Genomic DNA, 24,803 nt, shown 5'->3' with positions numbered 1-24,803 from the left:
CCCACTGTCCTGAAGATGAATTGTAGGAAGAAAAGCTAATGACCTAAGGTAGATCAATGCCGATCTCAAAAGCAATTGTGTGCCTAAGTAAATTTTAGCACATCTGAACATAAAAGAGAACCTTCTTGCTTCTGAGCAAAGCGTTCTCTAACACACCGGCCCTGGCACCAGCCTCCCAAGATCTGGCCAACTGTCAGGCCATCAGACTTGAATTCCTGGCAATTCACATTCTGAATTTGACCCTGAGGAATTTCTCTAATAATCTGCTTCTAGGATAAAAACGAGGAGAGGTTTCTTCCACTCAAACAGTGGTTTCACACAGACCACCCCTAGCTGAAGCTAGTCTGGCTCTTTCGAGGTGCAGAGTTGAATATTCCTTCCTGTTTTTTAATGAGCTTTGCAAATAAGGTGAATGACACTGGCCATCTTCAGGGAACAGATCTCTCTCCTCGGTGACAAATGACAAGTGTTCTTTCACTGGATGTAAGACAGATTTTCTCACGGAATTAATGGAAGAATTTGGGGAGCATGGTGATATACACTGAAATTTGGAGTTACGCCATCCCTAGCTGTTAAAACTCCCTGGTGAGAGAATGGATCTGCTATATGTAGACTGTCAATGTTTCCTTTTCAGGTTCCAATACTGTCAGTTTGGTATCTTTCATAAGTACTTTGCACTATAGAAATTAGAGATGGAAAAGACCTATTAGGTCATCTAGTTTACCTACCTGCCAGAGCAAGATTCTTTCCTACAGTACGTATTTGGCCACAAGAGCATATGGGGATGTAATAATCACATGCTGCAGTAGATTTAATAGTAGATTTAGTCTTCAGAAGTTGCTATCAAAATTACAGACAGAACACAGCACATGCCTGCAACTTTTCTGAATGGAAATATGTCCTGGAAGACTTCTGCTAATGGTTACTGTCCTCCTGCTATCACGTTCTATACAATGGACAGGTATTAAATTTTATTAGTTAGTTATTTGACTTCATGCTTGAAGAAGTGATACTTGACACAAGAATGTAACATTAAGAGGATCTGACAAACTTGGATGAAAACAAGTAAATAAAATAAAAAAGCTGAACAAGTATTACCTGACAGTTGTTTTTTGCCTCAAAATCACTTCGCCCAGACTGCTTCTCCTTCCTGAGCTTTAGGTCACTTTCTTTGAGCAGGTAGCAAACCAGCCATTTATATGCTGCTAAAGGAACTGTGAAAAAGAGATAACCAAAATCCTTAACCTTCACGTTTATAATGCAAGAACTCACATGAGGATTCCACTGCAGTCTCAGTTTTTGTTATCCAAGATGAAAGTGTTCATTAACCAATCTATTAACATGACACACTGCACATTACTGTATATGCAATAAATAACACCTGGGTAAAATAATCAGATTGTAACTGTACAGTGAAGACATACCATGCCTGACCGTACACTAGCTCAAACCGACTCCAAGCTAAAAGACAAGGTAAATTCACAGCCCAATTTAGATTTCAGACTTGATCAAATATTTTCAGGTTATTATTTTCTTCCTGTATTAAGAGTTAGGTCTGCAAGGCACTAAGTTGCTTTGGAGAATACAAGAACAGAAGGCAGTCCACATTTAGTGGAAGCACATGACTTCTAGCCTTGCAAGAGCGGCTAAATGTAATCACATTTAAATGACCTGCTTTGTAACACATAAATGTGTTACATTTTTAGATTAGCCTGCAACTCTTAAACTAAGAAAAAATACTACAGCATAAAGTCCTTTTATAAATTCTGCTTGCTCGTGTCTTACCTTAAGATTTAATGTAGTATATTATTTAGGCAAATGTTCACATGTTGCCTAAATTTAGGCACTGAAATTAACAGTCCAGTTTTTAATAGAATGGAAAAATAAACAGATTTAGATATTTTTAAAACTACAGTCTTGTATAGTAAGTATTACAAGACAAGAGAGAGCATGTGCTTAGGTATCAGCTTGTGCTCTCCTGGGTTTCACAAGTTGGAGACATATAACAATGAAGAAAACAAGCATTTGTTTTGAGCTAGTCTTTGTCTTATCAGCTTTTGTATTTTGAAGTTATTCAGATTTTACCCCCTAGCTATTATGATACTATCTCACTTGGTATTATGCATCATTATCCAAAGTTCAGCTTTTTTTTGCAATTACTTGAGCACTGAAGTGGTTACTAATTCTAGAACTCAACTAGATTGCCCCTTATATATTACGACTGGAGTTTCTTCCCCCAGTATGTTCTCAGCTTCACAGACTCACTTTTGCTCAATGCCCTGTCACTATCTCATTATCTCTTCATTACTTTGTTAATTTTTGCCTCCAAGGGCCAATCTGGGCTCACAGTGATATAAAAGTGGGAACAGTATCTAATGTCATACTTGATTTGATTATAGGAGAGTAAGCCAGGAAAACTGCAGAGAATTTTCTTTCACCATTACTCATTTCACTCTATGCAACCAAAAGCAATTGTCAAAAGCAGACATGCTTAGAGTCTTTTCAACATATTTCTAAATTGTTTGTATGGTTTTCTAAAATAAGATATTTCAGTGATACAAGGTAGTGGCAATCAATGCTCCTTACAATAGTTTCACTTGACAACAACAACTGAGTGGCAAAAAAACCCTAGACCACAAATGCTATTTTAGAGGCACAAAAATGAAAGAAAAATATCTGACAGTATCCCCCATTTTAGAATTGAGGCTGGGGGCAACAGGACATACTTTGAAATGCAAATTATCTTCTTAGTAAACTGAAATGTATACAACATAAAGAAATTCAGCAAACAGTAACAGGACAAATATCTAATATATAGCAGAGGCTGAATCTCAAATCTATGGATCCTTTACTCTGGAAAGGAATTTAAGATTCTAGAATCAGTTTAAGAACAGCAGAAGGCTACCTGAGGAGTCCATGCAATCTTCAACACTATTGGCTGTGAATTTCCAGCCAAGGATATGATGGTAGTCTTGTAAAACTTTTATTGTTCCCAAAGGGGATTCAAAAGGAGCTTTATCTGCAATACCAAAGAAAAAAAAAATATTTATGAGAAAACAGAGCCTTTGGAACTAAAAGCCTATTACAGAGTCACGCATACATTTGATAGGCCAGATGCAATTTGACCCTAATATTTATTTTATTCTGGCCTAGTCCAGCCAAACGAGGACTGGTGGACAAGTGCTGAAAGACCTGACATCACTACCTATAGGTAGTGATGGGTAGCCCCATAAGATTCAACTCCTATTGTTGAGTTTTCCAGTTCTGTAAGATGCTGGTAAAATGCACTACTAGAAAGTGAAAACAAAATCTAGAGAACTACAAAATGAATATTACTACCAAGTTGGGCAATACAAACAGTTTTAAGTACAATGAGGAGAGGGTACCCAGACTTAACATAAGTGTAGGAGTAGGTTCATTGAACTAAATCACAGTTTTCAAGGAGTAAGATACTACTTAGCCTAACTAGGGATAGCAAAACTAGGGATAGCTAGCTTCTGCAAGACTTAGGAGAAAGAATATCTCTTGCAGCAAATATCTTTGTATGGTGAATGCATCATATGATGGAGTCTGTAGCACATTATTTATGCTCTAAAAAATGATTAAATGACTGTCAATTGCGTTCAGTATGAAACTGCCTCCTAATTCCATTAGCTACACACTGTTGGGTCCAGCACAGGATTCAACAATGAAAACTTACCTTTTATGCAATTCATCCAGCTCATTAAGTAGTTGCTGGTTTGCTGAAGTAGGACGTTGTTTTCTCCCTCATATGTGCAGTTTGGATCACTGTCATTTCGGATATCACCCAGACGGTTCACTTAATAAGAACAAGTGCACAATTCTATATATTGCAGTGTATTAATGGAAGCTAAAGAGCTGTTAAATAATTATTCTGTGACAAAATGCAAGACAGTTCTCTATTCCTATATGTATAGTTACTGATACCAACAGATGATCTTGAAAGCTGTCTAGCTTGCAAAAATGGATGTATTGGAAAGATTTTAGTAAAGTGTGGCATTCATCTTACAAGAAGAGTTTTCATTTCTGAAGTCTGTATCATTTCTTTTGGAAGACTGAATCACATGTACAGTCTGTCCAAATGCTGGTGCAGATGCCGCATGGGTTTAGTGGGATTTTTTGTGGTATCAGGTATGAAAGGAGCTTTAAAAACACGGACATGAGGAAAAAAACATTTCTAAACATATTCCTAACACTCAGACACCATGACACAACAACATTCAAAGAACACATGAACATAACCATTCTCCTTCTGATCAGTGTATGCAGGAGTGTGCAACGTACTGGCAAGGTAACCATGTCCTCCACAAGCTTCTCGGCATTCCTGGACTGCCTGCTGAGCAGTCCAAGAAGCCAGTGGTTTGCTGGCGGCACATAAGGCATGAATCTCACGTCCCAAATCAACCTGTGTGAAAAGTAAGTTACAAATGAGTAATAACTTTTACACAAATTAAGTTTATGCCAAATTAAGGCCATAGCTACGTGTACTGCTTTATAATGAAGAGTTACCGGCAATACATACATGAAGTTTTTTGAGATCTATGTGAGAGCAGAGTATATATATATTGCTGCCCCCAAAAAATCTGCCACAATTGAAAAACCTTCAGCAATAACTTTCTTATATAGGACAGCAATAATTTGTGCCACGCAATGGACACATTGGTGTATCTTAGCTCAGATGTGCCAGCTGACATGCACTGCATGGGATAGTTCACTGCTTGCCAACCTTTTCCTTCCAAAGATGGAAAGTGGTTGAAGGTGGCATGTCCAGAGAAAGCTCCTACCCCCTCTTTGACATAAGCAATCCCTCTCTCCCCAGTCAGCAAGGGGATATTTATAATATTTACTGCTTTACATGGTTTTCATTAACCTTTCAAGCAGCAATTTTTGCAGAGTAGGAAAACTTAAATGGACCCCCCCAAGTTCCAGAGAATCACAATAGCCTGCATTTACACTAACTCTGTTAGCCCTCCTATGAAAATGTGTTTGGAACTACAGTTTCTGGAGATATTGGGTTGATACTGCCAAAACCTGTTTGTAATTTATTTGTTTGAGATCTCCTGTAAAACAAAGGAATTCATAAGGATTACATTCTTAACACTGTGAACAATCGGATTTTCTTCTATCATGATTTCTTTTGTGATAGCCACAGTTTTGCCTAAGATTAGTGACTGCAATGGAGACCTCCAGAGGTAAAATACCCAATTAAAAGCATCAAACAGATTCTTCTGAGGTTTGTGCAAAAAGAAGAAATCAAGAAATCAGAATACCCAGGCATTAGCACACAATTCTTTAATTAGTTTTACCTTAGCTCAAAAAAAAGCCTGAGTGTTTAAGTGAGATCTGAGCAATACAGAGGCAGTACAAAGGCCCTAAGGATTAATACTGTTGTACATTTAAAAAATAAATCAAATTTATATACCATAAAAAAGCACACTGTGGTTATTTTGGTTGAGAATCAGTCCTTTCAGAGACAGATAGATCAAAATATTTCCTCTGTAAAAGGGTGGCATTTACTTGAAATGGTATGATTGTGGATGAAAAATTCAGCATCGAGACTCAACGGTCCTAACCTTCTTCTCCAAAAATATTTATCCTAATATAGGAATATGAATTGTGAACTCAAGTCAGACTCCTAGTCTGTGCAGAAATTAAGAACAGTATCATTTCAGAGAGTCGTTGATATATGCCCTCTGAGGTATCATTTATAAGTTATATAGTTGAATTTGCATTACCATCACACATTTATGATAAACACCTTAAATCCCACAGAAATCAATAAAACTTTAACCAGTATATCCAAATTAATCTGTATGCTTTTCTGAATGCAACTTTAATCACTACTTTGTATTTCCCACATCTCTGAGATACGGTGAAATCTTGATTTTAAGATGGCCTAGGATGTCTAAGTAGGCCCTTCATTTAACAATTTCAAGTTTATTTTAGGAAGAACTCAGCGAAGAAGAAGAATGCAAATATCTCACCTGTCTCTGACTCCTCTGTTTTGTCAATAAGCCTGCATAAAATTCTACAAAGTTCTCAACCAGGGACTTGCAGAAATAATCTAAGGCATATGTAGCAGCCAGATAAGGAAGAAGACGCCATTGCTAGAACAGAAATTAAACAGATTTGATTGCAAATCAATATATATTTTTTAGTTATATATATGTAAGTATCTTATAATATTGAACTGACCTATTTGTTTTTACTTCATTCAAATTGGAAATCTGTTTTATGGAGATAACATAAATATAACCATCTATAAACATAATGAAGTGTAACCATACACAAGTCACAGTTACATTATCTAATTCATGCATTTTATGAATTCGTGATAACCATCCCATTAAACCAGTGAAAAAGTTCATTGAAGGTTTGGGGACCTACAATGTATTTTTGCCCTGTGTTTATACAACGGCTGGCATGCTGGGGCCAGTCATGATTTATGTGTTTCTTCAGTACCATCACGACAGAGGTTGTAACTGCTTCACTTGCCTGTTCAGGGCTGAATATGTATTAGTGCTGGTTGCATTCTGAGGAAAAAAAAAAAAGTCTGGGAAGCAGAGAAAAAAGCATCTTTGCTGCTCCATGCAACTCAAAACCCTTCATGGGAAAAGACAAACTACTTGAGGAAGCTTTTGTGGTAGAGCAATAAGGGAATGAGGTATTCAGCAAGTAGAGCTCATGGAACGAGCCAAAACAGAAAAACAGAAACTCAGAGAATAGTAGGAAGCAGACCCTGACTTATACAGAAGAGGTGAAAAGAAGGCAGCTTTCACCAGTTTGTAGAAATCCATGAAATCTTTCAAAGTTGCAAGACTAAGTGCAAACCTGGGAAAAAACACCCACTTTGCAAAGACAAGCTGGTCAAGTTTGTTCTCAGCACTTCTTATACATTAACCTTTCTCATTCAGCAGAGCTGAGTTTTCTCTATTTCCCAATTACCCTACATACTCTTGTTCTATTTTTTCAGAGCAAAATGTGTTTTTCATCTGCAAAATCTGCAAACGTCGGTTCTATTACTCTCAAAATAAGTGCTATCTTAGATTTTACGACACTGAATGTCATTGAGTTCTATACTTTAAAGCATAAAGGCTAAGAAAAGAGAAAATTAGTACAGCAGCAAAAGAGGCACTAACATTTTTACACGATTAGTAGTTTTTACATCTGCAGTACTTTAATGTGTGTGTAGAAGAGCCTTCCTCTGAAAAGGTTACTATTATAGAATGTTTCTGGGGCTTGCTATTCCAAGAACTTATGTCAAAAGCCTGACTGTGCCAGGAGAATGTCTTGGGTTGGACACTGGTTCTAGACATTGAAGAATGTCTAGAACCCCCCTAGCTGCACTAGGAATGACACTTCAGATGACACAGACAACTTCGATTTCACCAACTTCAGTGCTGTTATTTTGATCTGCAGTAGCTCTGAATCTGAGTCTAATTATATGAAAGTCTGCAGATGTGAATACCAAAGTACTTACCTGCATTTGATATTCAAGAACAGGTATTTCTTCATCATCAGTTGGTCCAAACTGACGGCGAGCTGCTGAGAAGCGAATGGCTATTGATAGGGCAAGCTTTAAATTCGTAACGGAAATTGCCAAGACGAAAATTCTGCCAGTGGACAAGGATCCCAGAGCTGCACTAAAACGCTCTTTAGCATCCTGAATGAATAAAAGGCACAGACTGAATGGTGAGGCTAATGTTTTGTTTACATCCCCCATGAAGATACAACTCTGGTAGCAGGATCAGAAGCCCATTGGATTGGCCAATTTTGGTCTTTGACACATTCAGATATGATGTTCAGGTAAGATTCAAAGTAGTTTCTCTAAACTACTCAACGAAAAGAGCAAGAAGTCAGTAAAATCAGTGAGATGAGACATCCCTGAAAGGCAGTTAAAACCCCAGCATTCTGACTATCTTGTGAAATTGACAACAGCCCTATCTATCAAACTAAGTTCAGGTATCTAGGACTTCCCAACATGAGAGGCCTATGCTCCTCTCTTAACCTGCTTATACCTTTGTATATTTAATGAACTGTATTAATGAAACAAAACCTTGATAACCTTGATTCATACCTTGACTGAACTTGAGTACCTCCCCTCAGGTGTGACATCTCCAGCCACATTCAGTATGTTTTCTTTGGGTATCCTGACACTGTGGAACATGGCAAACCTGTTGAAACAAACACACAAGTAATGTAAAATCTACCCTGACATGGTCTGAGGTGTCTACATTACAGAAAAAAAAGGTCACAATGAAGACATGCTTGCACAATGATCTCAGGCATATATCACTGAACTGAAAACAGTGCTCATCAAGCCAGGTGGTAGTTTAAGGGGAGTATGCCTGGGAGATCAAAGTCTTTCAGAATAGGCAGAATGTCCTGAATATTTGTATTACTCAGGAAGAAAGTGTATGAACTGCTTCACCCAAATGGGCAATACAACTTGGCACAGTAGCAGTAATATCAGCTCCATGCACGAATACCTCAGTATCTAACAGCATTTGAAAAGCTGTATTTGTAATCAAAGCAAATTCCTTTTTCCTGCCAATAGAGGCTGATCTATTTAACAAGGCTCACGAGAGCCAGGTATTTCACATTAATAAATTACATAAAGCCTGTGTATGGCTGCATGCGCTTTAAAATTACAAGTTGTTTCCAAGGAAACATATCTGCATACCAAATTTATTCAGCCTTAGAGATACACTGTATTTTCGGACTTAGCCATAGAGAAAAGTGTGCTACCCTAACCAAGCACCAGCTGCCTTGATGATGCTAAAAAGAGATTTATGAAGTGCCAGTTTCAGTGAGACTCTGCTTTGTAAAACAGAAGCAAATTCAGAATTCTAAAAAAATCTGATTTTCATCTTTGTTAATATTTTTTTATATCACTGAAAATAAAAAATGTCATTCAAAAAAGACCTTTTGCTTAAATTCAATTTCTCTGTTCCCTGTATCACAAGTAAAATCCATCACAACTAAAACTGCATTGCAACCCCAATATTTATAAGTAATCGCATGCATGTTAGAACTTTAGCTTTTTAATTATTATTACTCATTACTTTACTTACGGAAGAGAGTGTATGGCAAGATTCAGGTCCCTCGTTTAGCACTCTCTTTTCCTAGTGACATCCATAGAATTACAAGAAGGTGCTTCCTCCTACAAGCTTACAATCCAAGCATAAGGCAAGAAGCTACAAGTGTCTTCAAAGTTCTGGTGAGCAGACGCTGACTACTGAAGGATATTTTCTTCATATGATACCTGCCAGTCACAGCACATTGGCAGCTAAGCACTGGCATTGTTTTATAAGCCATTAGAGCAAATGAGAATTTTAAGGAGAAATCTAAGTGGTGAAAGTAAGAGAGCTTCATGGATGTTTATATATGATCCCAAATAGGAAAAGATGCATGGAAGAAAGCAATGAAATATTACTTTTAAAGCTACTGAATAGGTGATAAAACTGGAATCATAATCCATATGAAAGGAAGAGTTGACCTAACAGAGAGATGATACAACCTTTGGACAGATTAGGAAATTTCAAAGGCCTCCAGCTCTTGGGCCTTCTCTTTGGAAATACGTATTTGGAGCATGTTTAGTCCTATGTGCAATGAACAGTAAGATTCGTGGTAGTAATAACAATTAACAAGGTGGCAAAATGTCCTTTTGTGGTTTACACTGCAGTGATTTGTTCAATTCATTCAGCAAACCTCTGCAGTTGCAGAAAATAACTTATATTGATATGTGCTTGAAACACTAGAGATCTTAAAAAGCAAATTCCAATCTACTAATATATAAATCTATATATTAATAGCCTACTTTTAGGAAATTCAAGCCTATTAATATTGAACATGTGGCAGATGTGTGCTGAACGGAACAGCTCCCAAAATGACCTAAGCTGTTTTACTCACTTTCACTTTCTGTTGTGATACAACCCCAAAGAGTTAAATGTAGAGGAAATCCTTTGTCTGAAAGAGCAAAAATTCTTGTGGAAAGTTTTATTATAATCTGTCTAACATAAATATAATGTAGCTAATTCTGTACCACATAAAAGATTACTTAGAATTATTTTCATTAAAACCCACATGTATACCCTTTTATAACATTTTTCACAGCTAGTGAACCAGAACAAATTTCCAATCATTATATAACAATCTAGTTTGTTAAAATCAAAATAGTTCAAATAAGAGCTTTTGAAAGTTGAGATTTTTCCCTTAATCTTGTGCATTAGAGACATTCCTTTTTTCCTGTAAGCTATCAAAATAAATGCATACAAGATGGCAAAAACTTTAAGAAGCAAAAGAGAAAGACAGAACTAGCCATTAAAAATCACACAGAAAATTCCTATGTGTAAAGGAATAAGATATATTGCCTATAAGCACCAGTGTTGAAAATAATAGCAGAATCTTACAGGACCTGGGAGTTAGGTGACCTCATGAGATCACTGCCAACTGCTGTTACGCTCCTTCTCCAGGAACTTTGCTATGTGAAATTGCTAGACACACTGGCCAATTTGAACTTTATATTGGAACATATTAAAAAAAAATAGCAAGATTTAATGAAGTCAACGTTCACATTTCTAACGGTTATTAGCCTAGAATGCACAGTGAATAGACATGGTCCACATCTGTCAACGCATTCAGGGGAAAAATCTCCTTAAAGCATTGAAGCAGTTATCTTACAATAATGGAACTGTATACACAGTTCTGGGGATATCATGTACCAGCAAGTCTGGGAAATGGCTACATTTCACATGGTGATGACAAGACCATAGGTTTGAAAGCTACCCTACTTAGGGCCTCTTCTGCATAGCAAGTAGTGCGACTGAGATTAAGACCTCTCAGCAAGAAAGATAGATAGCTGTCACTTTAAGTATGTATCACAGGGCTCTATAGCAATGCGTAATTTTGCATCATGCAGTCCACAGGCAAAAAAACCTGTACCACATAGATTTCTACCTAGACTAGCTGAGCAGAGTGAAGCACTATTCCAATAGGAGCATTCTTGTCTGGGTGCTTCGGCCAGTGGTTTAGGGAATATTTCAAGCAAAATTAACCTTAATGATTTTAAATCATGCAAGATTAGTTCATCTGGTGTGCAGTAACACTGATAAAAAAGAGGCAGCTGGAACAGCTATGAGCTCCTTCTGCCAGTACTAAATTAATAAGCTGTTACCTATACTACAAATAGCTCAAACATGCTTTGGTGAATTTCAGAGTCACTAAAATGCCTTTCCTGCCAGCTTTTGTTATTGACTACGTTAGAGATGGTGCAGTGACAGTTCCTTCAGTCCTTCCAGCCAGAAACAGAAAGCAGGTGAACGGTATTGGAAGGCTGAGCGTGAAATGATCTCATGGCTGTTTATGGGATACAGTAAACCTTGGGAAGAGTAACACTTGAGAGGTTTGGTGGAAAACTTGCAGAAGGAAAGAGAACAGCTGCATATTCCAGACTGAAACTCACAGAAAGGTTAGAGCTGAGAAGTTACAGAGAAGCTGGAGAAAACAGTGAAGCAAAATTTTAGCTCTAGTTTCTACAACCAAGGCTCTAATCTAAGAATGTAACTCTGTAATAGTAATGCTCAGTAGCACTGCATTTTATATGCCAGCTAATCCTATCTTAATGTGCTTCATAGACACGCAAAGACCTGCTCATGCCGAAATTCTTGTAGTCTAAGTGCAAGTTGTGCAAGGAGTTTTGGATGTGTAGACTCCTGCAGTTGTCAAGAGCTGACAGTGCTCTGATAAGGAAGAATAAAAGGTTCTTTGAAGTTCACTGCAGATGTGAGGCTGTATTTCTGTGGTTGATAAAGCAAATGTGTGACCAGATCTGAATCTACCTTTCCCCATTAGCACCACCAAGTACCTGTCAGTGTGAACTGCCTTTGGCTACACAGTTTTAAGGTACCTGTGAGTGACAAAACTGAGGAGATAAAGCAGCACTCATCTCAGCGGTGTGCATAATACTGTGCATACCCATAGAGTGTTTAGCCTTGACTGTCAAAACTAAGTGGATAGGTCAAAACAGGGAAGTATCAATGCTTCTACTGTAAAAATAATTGTTTTGACCTAAATTGCAAATCTGCAAGATTTATCTTGCAAAATATTTAACTGTGAAAGTGGCATTAGCGTTCACAAGGAGTGAAATATTGACGATACTGTATTCAAATAATGTAAGTACAGGAATAAGCATTTTTAAGATCTAGTTTTATTTTATAGCTGCTTCATTACTGTTGTAATTGTTTGTGCCTCTGATCAGTGGCTGCAAGACAATAAAACCAAGACAACAGACAAGCATAAGCTTGTTTATTTGAGAAGGAGGACTGATTTCTACATTTGCTTTCTTATTCACATGTCTGTACTGTTTCTTTCCCTATACAGGGACAGCCTCTTCTGTGGCCTTGCAGTGAGCCAGACCTGACAAATGATCCAGTCGAAGAGAGCCAAGCTATGTTGGTTTTTTTTTTGTCAGATTAGTTTCCAGGCATTTCCAGGTCCCTAGTTGAGTCCCCTATACTGCTACATAAATGTTTGTCCCAGCACAAAGAAAAAGGCAGTGTGGGAGTAGAAGCAAACAACCAAAGAAGCTGAGTATGGAGATTATCTTCACCGAACTACTGCTTCAGACTGTAAGATGAAGTTCCAAAGACTATTTAGGCTTCAACCATGCCTTACAGCTCCTATCTTCCCAGTGAAACAACTGCAACCATTGCAAAATCTATAAGTCAGGAGGATAAATACCAGGAGACAAAAAACCCTTGAAGGACAAGGCTTTCATTTGTTCTGCCCTTAAACTAACAGTAGTAGAATCTTAATGTATCATTGGCACTGATACTGAAATAGTAACAAAGAAAATAAATAGGAATGAACCATTTAAAAGTTGTAATTAACCACTTAAAAGTTGTAATTAACCATTTAAAAGTCATCTGTAAAGGCCTGGAGGTTGTGTGATGTATGCCATCTTCACCAGTACCCATGGAAGTGTCGTGAAGACTTTCAGAACCTGCTGTCTCTTTCCAGGATGGATTCTTTTACACTCTTTGCTGCTATTCTGCCCAATAAATCCCCTCTGTCCATTTTCTCTTGGGTGCTATGTTTTGCTTTCAGTACCCATAAAACCGAATCTGGCCTCGCTGATTGCTAGAGAACATGCTGAATGTCTTAGCATGTGGTATGTGTGGAGAGACTGATGACCTTTTAATTGTACACGAAAGGCTGTTAAACAGCTAATTAAAAACTTTAGTTTTCCAAAGACCATCATTATAATTAGATACAGTTAACAATTACTTTTTCTTCCAGAAAGACCCATTTCTCTCCTACAAAGAATTCAGTTAAAATAAATAGTATTCTATCTGTCACTGATTTGTTTTACCTTTGATAGTTTCATGTCACTAGTTCTTCCCTAATCATAGACAGGTTCAGCTGCTCAATAAACTGTACACGTTATTGATGGATACTGCTGAACGAGCTCAGAACAGTTTTTTTTACACAGGCAGGCATGTTAAACACCACTCCAGAAACACAACTATAACTGATTCTCAGACTCTTTGCCATGTGGATTCAGTTGGGCATCATTTCAATTTCTGGAGTGAGGAAAGCAGTGATTTGCTAAAACTGGACATGAAACCGGTTCACCACCCACTCTGTGGCAATCATTTACTGACGTGCACTGCAGCCGCTGGTAATTTTGGTGAGGTTACACCAGCCAGGGTAGGCAACAAAACAAAAGAAACACCAATGAGAAGAAACAGAAGTGCACATCAACACTTACGCAAGCTTTTCCTTTATGTCCCTCTTCTTGCACCTGCCATGCATTTTACTAAAAAGCCCCTGGATACCAGGTTTTCCAGTGATTGTTTTTGCTACTTCATTTTGGGACCTCAGACAACAGCATATTTCAAAGACTGCCAGAGCACTAGCAACAGGTGGACATTTCTGTATCATAAAAGTAAAGAGCAAAGCAGGCGCATCCCCTGGTGGCAGTTTGATTTATTTTCTGGTAACAAAAAGACCAATCTAAAATCTCCATGAGAAAAATTGGAAGTCCTGTTTTTAATCATTTATGCATTGATTACACAAACTTTTTTTTGCAAGCAACAAAGAAAAATATTTTAAAGTGATTTTGTCATTTTTGTCAGGGTAGCTGAAGTTATAAAGACTTGCAAAACCCATGGGATTTTTGGACGTTCCAATTATGAAACTATGAGAAGTATTTGGAAAGACAAACTTGGAAGCAGCAGGCTGGTCAACTGGATTTACACTGCAAAAATTCCCACATTACTTCTGAAATTCTTTTGTTACTGAAAACATTACATTCTGCATTAGCAGGAAACCAGCCTTCAGCCAAATGACCCAAGAGATTAATTGTTTTCCAAAGACACAAGGAACAACTACAATCTCCTTCTGAGTTCTCTTACATAGCATAAAACAATGGCATTTTCCAAGGAAGTCCTGGAATTTCTTCCCCATGTCCTTCATAAGTGCTCAAAAGCTTAACTCTCTGTGCTCATACTGAAAATCAGTAGCTGTAAAGTACAGGAACAAAATTTGACATCTCTGCCAGAGATGTCGGGATCTGATTTTCACTCTGACCATTTATCCTCAGTGTAATGACATGGAAGTAGATCTGATTTACTAAGTGCTGATGCTAAGTACGATCTCTACAGTCCTCATCTAGGCCTTCACGTACTTCTGAAGAACAAGGTGGACAAGTCCTGACATTTCTGACAGCTCAGTGTGAGCAGAAATGTTGCAGAACAAAAACTAGTCCTCTGGTTCTTATGAACAATGTTGGCATCTAGCCTCAGACCTCCAGAGAAAATAGCTGAGGTTGATGGGGAACGCAGGCTTCTAGAGTTTTCAGCTGAATGAAGGGTATTTGTTGATAAACTTGGGCTCCCTTGCCCCTCTATCTTAATCCTCAGGTGCTGCCTTAAACTGAGGCATTGCTGTTAGCAGAAAAATGATAATTATTTTTAAAGCAAAGGAAAGTAAACAGAATGGTTAGAATGCCCTATGACTGCTTTAAATGACATGTGATGCCATAACTAGGGTAAGGGACCCCATCTGATATTAAGATTGGAAGTCACTGGTATCTCTTATTTACATTATATATTAAGTGTATTACAGTTTCAGATTATTCAGTTGTTACTGCTATTTTCAGATATGCTCTATTTTATACCAGTAGATCAAGGGATAAGTGGATTTTAAAATAACATGCAATTTGATGTTATGTGACAAGCACGCTCTTCCTTGTGTTGCCCATAAAACTGCTGCAAATTAAGAATGAACAGCAGAATTTGGACATTTCTACAGAAATAGGAAGCTGAACTACATTTTGATTGCTCAGTCCCATCTTGCTGTGCCATCTGGTGGGTACTAGTTTGTAACGCAGATGCAGGCAAAAATATCAACAAAGTCCATCCTCCCTCCCCTTCTTTTCCAGACCTTTTCATGTTTTTCCTTTATAAAACTTAATTTTCTGTAGTTTTTTTTTTTATTTCATGTGTCTTCAGGCAAAAAAAAAATCAATGAAAATTAGCTACCTAGACATAAAAGTCAATGTTATTTTTGCCACTACAGGCTATTTGGGACATCAGGAGGACGTTGGTATAGACAGCTACAGAGCTACAACCTTCTGGAAAGCCAAAGCATTTGAAAGCAGGATAAACTTCAGGATGTCTATACTTTGTTTACTGAAACAGCATGTTATGAAGGACAATACATGTATCTGTAATGAACCAAATCAACACAAAAAGGTAAATCTGAGGCATAAAGAAGTGCCAGCCCACCCTCGCCTTACAATTTTAAGTCTCTGACTTTACACAGAGCTACATAACTCATACAGGAGTTTAAATCACAATTTTTACATAACGGCTGTTTTAATACAGAAATCTACCATCATTTCCTCACTGTCTCTCCTCCCCATTGGACATCTTTAGTAAGCAAAGCAGAGCCACGGTAAAGCCATTGAAGTCCATGACTCGGAAAGGAGCCAAGGTACTGTTTTATTTCAACTTTACACAGATAATACAGAAAAAAATAACTAACCTTCTCCTTCTCTTCTGCAGCGAGCAGGATTAGTCAAGAAATCCCATGGTTTAAACAAGACACCCAGTTTCTCTACTGGGTCTCATTAATCTTACATCTTTACTAAGAATAATCCTTGTCTGTGGACCTCTGTTAGATGCACAGTGGGCTGGAAATCGACAGACAAAATAATTAAAGCTTACACCCAGATGGGTGGAAAGGCCGACTCAGTTCTTTACTCAGAACTTAGCGGATTTCTGTTGGGGTTTTCAGTTTTTTTGTTTTCATTATTACTGTTGCAGAGTCTATGACTGAAAGAACATTTGGGGATATTTACAGAGCATCAGAGGCAGTTCAAGTTCTAACATGTCAGAGAAGCTGATGGTTATTCAGATAGAAAGTACTGAAATTCAATCTGGTATTCAAGTGTTTTTAGAAATACCAACAATTTAAAACCACTGGTGAATATTTCAGAAGTAAAGATAGAACTGACACAGGGGGATATTTGCACCACCAGAGTGTGATATAATCTAGAATGTTTCCTCCTTCAAATGGATTGACTTACCCATTATCCAACCCATTCTGCCCAAGTTTCATTCCTATGTCACCTACCATCACACCTGGCACTGGTAGGAGAGATTTTGTATCTCGAATCTGCATAGAAGTGGAACAAAACATTATTTCAGTTGTGAAATGATGGAAAGTTACTGGCTGAACTTTTCAAACAGTGACCATATTCCCAATTTGTATTCTGCTATTATGCTGAAGAAATGCTCTGTTTTTTTCTCAAGCACATAACCCTGGATATAACATACTTGTTCAGGATAAAGACCCCTTGATGTAAATTACTTTGGCAATATGACACTAATTACATCTCTATGTTAAATATGCCTTAACACTGATGACTGCTTTCATCAGACTACCATTGAAAACTTCTTCAGGTGTACACAAACATAGCAGGAATCAATGGAAATTTTATGTAATAACCAGCTTTGAGATATTCCCTAATTTTGCAATAAATTCTACTCAGTCTGCAATACTTCATTTTACTCTGTACAACTTTCCTGTTGCACTGCTGTATTTTTTGATGCCTTTAATCTTAGAAACTGATATCTGGGGCAGAAACTTGCAGATTTCATGCAGATCAGGCTGCAGCACAGGCAGACATAAATCATCTTAAGCCTCACCCAGGCTTTCAGGATTTTATCAACTTCATGAATAGTGTGATAATCTCAAGGCTTTTCTGGAGCTCATTTGTATTTTTCAGAGTTTTTTGCAGAAAACTATGAGCATAAAGCTGGCTGCACCACCACCAGAAAATCAATGAATATTGAAAACCAGAATCCTCATTACAACTGCAATAAATGCTAAAGGCATTAATTAAAGAATTGTTCGGTCAGACATAAATAAGAGCATAGCAGAAAGTTATCAAGTTGAACCCACTCCCCCCAAAAGGAAAACAAAAAAAAAGATTGGCAATATTTGTACTTTACCTGTACAATAAAGGAATGTAGTCCATGGCACTGTCCATCCGGAGTATAAAGCTGAGCATACACAACTGCATGAGTGGCATGTTTCCCCATATTACCAACCCAGAACTTTGCAGCTTCAAAGTCGGGAGTATGAATGATAAATTCCTGTATCCAAGAAAGAAAGCAGCAAATGATATGAATCCTAAAAATCAACACACAGATATTTTCCTTTTTTTTTTTTCTTTTTTTTCATGACCATGGTAATGTTTTGGAAACATCCATTAGCTGCCAGGATTTCATTCTGTGCTCCACTCCCACAGCCAAGATCTCTCTTAATGTATTCAACTTTGGAGAGAAGTCAGGAAGAATTTGGAGCTGAAAAAGTTCATTACAAAGCAAAAAACCAGAAACTGCTGGGTTTATTTTAATTATTTATAATAACATAATTATATGAGTTTTGTTGGTTTTTTTTTTACATTTGGAGTTGAACAGATTCTTTCTTGTTAAACAAATAAATCTCAGAATCATTTTGCTTTGTTAGTAAATATCAGAGCTTAAATGTCAAACATTATTCCTGTGCATAAAGGACTAACCTGAGTACTAGGATCGAATGTGGCAGTAGTCCGTATGCCTTTGGTATTAGTTCCATGGCTGAGTTCAGTCAGAGCAAAACATCCAAAAACCTAAATAAGGAGGTAAAAGGCACAGTTCAAAACCACTTTGTCATAGCAACTAAAATGGTAACAACTATTAAATGATTGCAAATTAAGCTGTTGAAAGTAACTTGCAATTGCAAGAAACCAGTCAAATGTAACCCTAAGCCCACGACATCATGCCTATGGTAGAGTTAAAGGTGTTTTTTTTTCATTTGCTGATGGCTGACTCATTCAGGTAAGTACAGATTATTACATTCACTGACCAATTCTCAGCTGTCTGTGTTGAAACAACTGCCCCATGTTGAAAATCTGCAAGTCTCCTTGCATTACAAGCAGTTCTGGGAACAAGTTAGAGGAAAACCAGAATGGGGCTGTTTATTTTTAAAACTGCAAATATCTTTAATTATTGAAGGGGATAAATTTATATCAGACCAATGTATGGCTATGCTTGGTTCTCAGCAGCATTTGGGAACACAGTCTGACAGAAGCCAAACTGAGATTTGTGTTCTGCAACTCCTTATCCTGGACTGGTTTGGCCTGTAGTATACTCTTCTGTAACAAACATTTGAAAAACAAGTGAGAATAAAACAACAAAACAAAAAACCTGAAGCTTCAGGCAAAATTATTCTAACAAATACATATCCTAAGGCTTTTGCTTTCGCTGAGAGTCATTAGAATTCATCCTGATCTTCAGTATGGGGTATCCAATGAAAACTATGTAGCAGTATGTTGTTGTCTACGAGCAGACAGACAAACACATGATTCCAGAAACTTAAAGAAGCTATAAAGGTGCATGGCTGGCAAAATTAAAAAATAAGAAGGGATAAAGAATAACAAAGGAAGCATGGAGCTAAGTTGGAGTGTACTTAGCATATAGATCGAAAAGGGTCAGGCTGGACAGTGAATGCTGCCCACATGGCCAAATGGCATAGACAGGAGAAACTGTTTAGGATTGGCTCCTTCTATATCAGATAAGCTGCACGTAGTCTGCAAGGTACTTGGTCCTGAGTCTCTACTGGACTCCATGTGGTGTTTCTGTGGCATTAAGACATTATTCAGAATGTAATTTTTATAGCATCACGGCAAGGGTATGTTTTGCACAGTGTATGACGTAGAAGTGGGAGGAGGGAGTGTCTGAGCATGCAAAACTTGCTAGCGTACTCTTAAATGAATGTGGATGGAGAACAAATTGGTGTCATCTATACTGCCTTTTGGGTGAAGTCCCTAAACTTTGTCTGCATGTTAACCTGGACAGTCTAAAACAGATCCAGGGAGTGGCATAATAGCTAGCAGTGAAGGTAGTCAGGGCTCAGTGCTTGAATCTGCTCCTTAGTCTTTTCTTTTGCTGTTTAGAAGCGCCTAGATATGTAAAGAGATCAGAAATAAAACAAAGGTGCAGGAGGTGCCACGGTTCTGGTTCTGCCCATTTCTCACAAGTTATTAAAAAAAAATTACCTTCATTTCATAAATTTGCTTCATAAAGTCTGCAAACCTCTCAGAAGCACTCAAAATTGGACCTGCAAACACCTGTAAAAACAGAGAATTATGAATGAATTCTGTGACCTTGGGACAGAAAGCACAAATTGCTCATGCATAATAATTTGTAATAGTGATGTCCATTAAAGAGACCAGGGAAAGCAGGCTGCACAGTAAACTACTATTTAGACTACAGATGGAGGAGGTAAGTCAGGATTTGGTTGTGTCAAGGCCCCTTTGCGGAGGACTGAACTTTCCACAGCTCTAACCTGATCAAGACTTCATTACAAGCTCTTAAAAATGCTTTATGAGCTCACTTTCCACTGGTCCTGATGTCTTCTTGAGTAAAGTAAAACTTGAAGACTATTCTAGTTCATTTTATTGCAACTGAAGGTAGCTACTTCAAGATCAGACACTGTTTTTAAAGCTTCCTTTGTTTTTTCTAGATAGGTTTTCACATAACAGAACTACAACTTCTCTGTCACCTGAAGAGTAATAATTAATTCAACTAATATTATTTGACCAGCTATGTCAAGTATTCTTCTTGAGAGACTAAACAGCAACTGATGAACAGAATCCCAGCCACTGATGTCAGTAAGAAACTTTACATTCCTTCGGGATTCTGCCCTGAATCAAGCCACTGGGGATTAGGCAAAGAAGTTTCAAAGGCAAAGACATACCTTTGGCTCCTACTACGCTAGAGAGAAGGCAGAGGAGTGGACAAAAAAAAGTGGAGCTGTAGGCATCAAATATATCCTTTTGTAGCCCTGTGTATACCACTCCACTTTACTTTCCCGGTGAGATTCCAGTGGAGACAGGGCTTAATGACAAAGATGTGCTAACTTCATCCCACAGCTCTCTGATTCTTCTAAACAGTTGAACTGAATTCCATTTTTGAAAACAAAGGACTGGGAAAAAGGTATAGTTTTAATAAAACTGGCAGAAAACTATGGAATTATGTTATTCAGACACTTAAATTCAAATTGACACCGCTATACCCTTTGAACTGTACTTACACCGCAATGTAGTAAGTACTGGAGAGATGGAGACCAATCATACATTCCCATACAGCTCAACAGACAAAGTATCTTTAATGGGTTCTCTCTGATCTCTTGCAGAGTAAGAAAATTATACTCAAAGAGCCTTTTACAGCGCAGGAATGTCAGCTCCTGATATTTTTCACGACATAAATCTTCTCCAGGATGATGTGCAAACAGAGGATCGCTTTCCAAAGCAGAGAAGATTCTGTTCTTGAGGTGGAAAAAATGACATGATACTGTTAACCTAAAATTATTAGCAAAACAAGTTAATGTTCTTCTAGGATAATACTAGGCCTCAAACTACAATTGTCTGATAGAAAACTTAAATTTATAAAGCCAAAATTCCAGGGAGATAAAAAATGTATTTAAATGGTTCGTCACTTGTGCTGCAATTAATCTTTTTTTATGACAGGGCTAGCATTCAGCGAGGTAGGCATGCTAATCTGTCCAACTGCAATGCCACATAAGCATTAAGGCAAGCACAGAAGATTGCAAGAAATTAAGTCAGGTCAAAGGAAGACAGAAATACTATGCTTGGCAATTAGCTCATCATGTGCATTGTAAAAGAATAAGATATATGATTTAATGCAAACAGGACAGTAAAGAAATATGGGAGAATATAGTTCTTTCTCAGTTTGAAATTAATTTCTGCAATATAGCACCTCCTGGTCTCGCCTGTACTGGTGTTTGGTAATAAGACAGTTTAAGTAGGTTGCTTAAAAGTTCTGTTCTGGAAACTGGATGTGCAAAACCAATTTCTTCATGCTCCGTACCTATAGAGTATAAATGCTCCATATCTACAGAGTATAAATACTCCCCCTTTGAAAATCACATATTCCCCGAATTAAAACATGCTTACAATTCTTGCAAAGTTTACCTTCAGCTGGATGATATCTTCGCCATCTAGGAACACTGCCATCTCCTTCCAGTTGAAGGAGGCTTTCCTACGATATCTACAAAGTGGTCCTTTAGGTAAATCTGGTAGCAAAGTATCCCATGAGCTTTGGTTGCCAGTGGCTTCTTTCAGTGCGGGTGCCATTTTTAGCTAAACTGCACCAAACAAGAAAAGATACATCACAAACTGAAGCACCACAGATGACTAATTTTTTAATAATAAAAAATCAAAAGGGTTGCTAATTAAATCCACAGACTTTTTCAAATGAATGTGTACAATAGTGCAGAGCCAACTAAAAGATTGCCCTTTTTTAGTTTTCTAATTCACTTGGCTTGGTACAACCTAGGAAAAAAAAGCCTTTGACCAAATACAAATGAACTATATAGTCTTCCTTACTAAAATAAAAGCTAAACCTTGTCAAATAAGAAAAATATGAAACAGGGACACCACTGGTTAATACTGCATAATAAGAAAGGGAGGATGAGATAAAAATCCATGCAGTAGTACCACAGTAGTGACTTCTACAGAACATATAAAGCTATAAGGCTTTTCTTCTACATGGTTAATGGAGTTCTGGAAAATTGTAAGCACACAGGTATGCACTTCTCTTATGTGTCATCCTGTCATACTCAAGACCAAATTTAAAATAAGGTATAATTTTTGCAACAACACTTAAACTTGACCTTTCTTTCTTTCTTCCCTAAAGTTCAAATTTTCATTCCTATTTGTCCTAGTTTTTTGTTGGGATAACTTTTTTGGTAGCTGGCACAGTGCTGTATTTTGGATTTAGTGTGAGAGTAATGTTGGTAACACACGGATCTTTTAGTTGTTGCTAAGCAGCGCTTATCCTGATTAAGGACTTTTCAGTCTCATGCTCTGCCAGTGAGGAGAGGCACAAGAAGGCAGGAGGGAGAAGAGACAAGACACCTGACCCAAACTAGCCAAAGGGGTATTCTATACCACAGCACATCATGCCCAGTATAGAAACTGGGGGGAGTCACCCATCCTGGGACAATCACTGCCCAGGGTCAGGCTGGGCATCGGTCAGCAGGGAGTGAGCAACTGTGTTTTGCATCACTTGTCTCTCCTGGTTTCTCTCTCTTTTTCCCACTATTATTATTGTTATTATTATATTTTACCTTATTTCAATTATCAGATTGCTCATGTTTCAACCAGTGGGTTTTACCTTTGATTCCTCTCCCCATCCCACTGGGGGATGGAATGAGCAGTCACATGGTAACCCCAGTACCTGCCAGCTGGGGTTAAACCGCAACACTGTTATGTGATGGCTTGTCACATTTTTAGTCTGTCTTCCCACTATATATTTTTTCCAAATACACTTTTTTCTGTGCTGAGCTGACCTCATTATGTACATGATCAAAAGCAGTGAGGCCCTATTAAGTCTGCTGGCATTTTGTTGTGTGTATGGGTCATGCAAGTGCATTGCAAAGCTTCACAGAACCAGCAGGATTTCATTATCAGTAGGTACAACCGCACTGGTTTTGGAGAGAACGGGAATCTCGCTTTGTTTTAGAACCTGGCCCAAAGAGTAAAAGCTTACTCCTCTGCTATACCTCTTCCCGAAACAGATGTCGGAGTGCCCTCTGCTGCTACCTGCTTGTATCACACCCAGCAATTTCTGTCACGCAGGCGGCAGAGACGTGCGTTGTATTTGTAAAATGCAAAAATGATTGAGCAGGGAAACAGAAGCTGGCCACGTTATAAAAAGGGAACGGGCTGGAAAAAGCAGTTCTCAAGGGTACTGGAAGGGTACCCAGGCCCAGGGCTGGCCAAAGGCTCAGGATGGACTTTAAAGCACAGAAACTACTAGTTTGACATACTACTTTTTTTTTTTTTTTCCCCCCTCATTATCTTGATACAACTCCTTGCTATATCTCTTTTCTTTCAACCTAATACCCTTATGAAGGTCATTGTCTGCTTCTGGACAGTACAGACATAATAGAAGACGACTGCAAGGAAGCATTTCTGCATGACTTCCACATCGTTACTAGGAAGGTGCAGTTCCAGTACTGAGCAACAGGTCTGGAAAAAGAGCAGGTGGTGGAGGAGGGAGGGACTGAGAAAGAGCATTTCAACCTGAAGCTAAATAAACAGACATTGCACTTCTAATGTGAAACCAGGTAAACCAGGCAGGAGTTCAATGCTTCTGGCTCAGAACATACAAAAATTTACATTGCAGGTTTTGCATCTAACTTTATTTACACTGTAACTCACTGAGATTGCTCAAATGAGAAAACAGAAGTGCTTGTGAAAAAGGATCCTGTACTTCCAAAAAAGAATTAAATTTGTCTGTCCCCACACAAACATAATTTGGCTCCAAGCAAACAGTTTCAAAACTAATTAGGAAACCAAAGCAGGCAGTTACAACAGGAAAGTAGCGAAAGACTGCCCTGAGGAATGACATCAGTGTTAACTGCAGCCTTGCACTGACACTCCAAACTCTGCCTGGGGATGTGGCAGTACTAACTCATGTTATTTGCAACCTGCTGAGACCTGCTGCAGCTTCACTAGAAATGCCGAGTCGAAAACCTCTATACGTGGAAGGTGCTCCTGCCAGGAACTCAGATTCACGACAGGACAACACCAACGTGCAAATCACGAGCGAGTACTTTCGTTTGCAGTGTATTACCGTTAATTATCCTCAATACCGATATTGTGCCATCTTGCTGCCAGAAACACTCGCAAATGCAGAGCCGCTAGAAAAATGAAATTTAAAAGCTACCGACAGCAGTTGCCCTGAGAAAGACAACATCGGATTAAGTTAAAGGCAGGGAAAGAAATCACTTTAAGAGTCCTTGAGGTTTCGTTGCACAACCGCTATCGTAACTGCCCCACTTCGGAACGGGGCCTCACTCCTCCTCAGAAAGAAAACTAACACCTAATGCACCGGTTTTACTACGAAAAACGCACCGAGATTTGTTTCCATTAGCACCGGGCAGATGGGTGCCTCACCAGCTTGAGTCCGCTTTCAAGAAGGTGTTTTTAGGCTGATGTACCATAGCCATTAGCACAACGATACCGCTCTCCCTCAAACACACGCTGTAAGCACAGTAAGTGCCCTAGCCCACGTTCGTTCTGGACAAGGACGGAGCCCCGTGTCTCCCACCTGCAGCACCCACAGCAGTTACCTAACGCGTCCCACACGGCAGCCGCTGCGGCTCCCGGGGAGGGTAAACGGGAGGCGGACACCCCG

The 24,803-nt window shown here is 38.4% G+C and overlaps 1 protein-coding gene across 5 annotated transcripts in view; it reads right to left on the bottom strand.

Annotated features, from left to right (window-relative positions):
* Positions 1-24,614, bottom strand: part of ACOX3 (acyl-CoA oxidase 3, pristanoyl) — a 32,924-nt gene extending 8,310 nt beyond the window's left edge. Inside the window, exons 1-14 of one of the 5 annotated variants that reach the window (XM_061468070.1) lie at positions 24,543-24,614; positions 21,572-21,744; positions 20,671-20,904; positions 19,634-19,705; positions 18,116-18,205; positions 17,544-17,687; positions 16,616-16,704; positions 8,099-8,195; positions 7,502-7,684; positions 6,006-6,128; positions 4,306-4,426; positions 3,701-3,820; positions 2,906-3,019; positions 1,099-1,214 (exon numbers count right to left, since the gene is read on the bottom strand). In XM_061468070.1, the coding sequence (XP_061324054.1) occupies positions 1,099-1,214; positions 2,906-3,019; positions 3,701-3,820; positions 4,306-4,426; positions 6,006-6,128; positions 7,502-7,684; positions 8,099-8,195; positions 16,616-16,704; positions 17,544-17,687; positions 18,116-18,205; positions 19,634-19,705; positions 20,671-20,904; positions 21,572-21,733 (1,665 nt within the window). In that variant the 5' untranslated portion in view covers positions 21,734-21,744; positions 24,543-24,614. Of the gene's footprint in view, positions 1-1,098; positions 1,215-2,905; positions 3,020-3,700; positions 3,821-4,305; positions 4,427-6,005; positions 6,129-7,501; positions 7,685-8,098; positions 8,196-16,615; positions 16,705-17,543; positions 17,688-18,115; positions 18,206-19,633; positions 19,706-20,670; positions 20,905-21,571; positions 21,745-22,096; positions 22,248-24,542 lie in introns of those variants that run through there. The other 4 variants (XM_061468081.1, XM_061468060.1, XM_061468090.1 and 1 more) reach the window with 4 other exon arrangements.
* Positions 24,615-24,803: the final 189 nt, after the last annotated feature.

Source organism: Pezoporus flaviventris, unplaced genomic scaffold (assembly GCF_033815535.1).
Source record: "Pezoporus flaviventris isolate CSIRO_AGI_PZ_B2104156 unplaced genomic scaffold, CSIRO_AGI_Pfla_v1 ptg000002l, whole genome shotgun sequence".
In the NCBI taxonomy this organism is placed as follows: domain Eukaryota; kingdom Metazoa; phylum Chordata; class Aves; order Psittaciformes; family Psittacidae; genus Pezoporus; species Pezoporus flaviventris.
The sequence above is the reverse complement of the archived record's forward strand: the minus strand, read 5'-3'. Positions and strand labels throughout refer to the sequence as shown.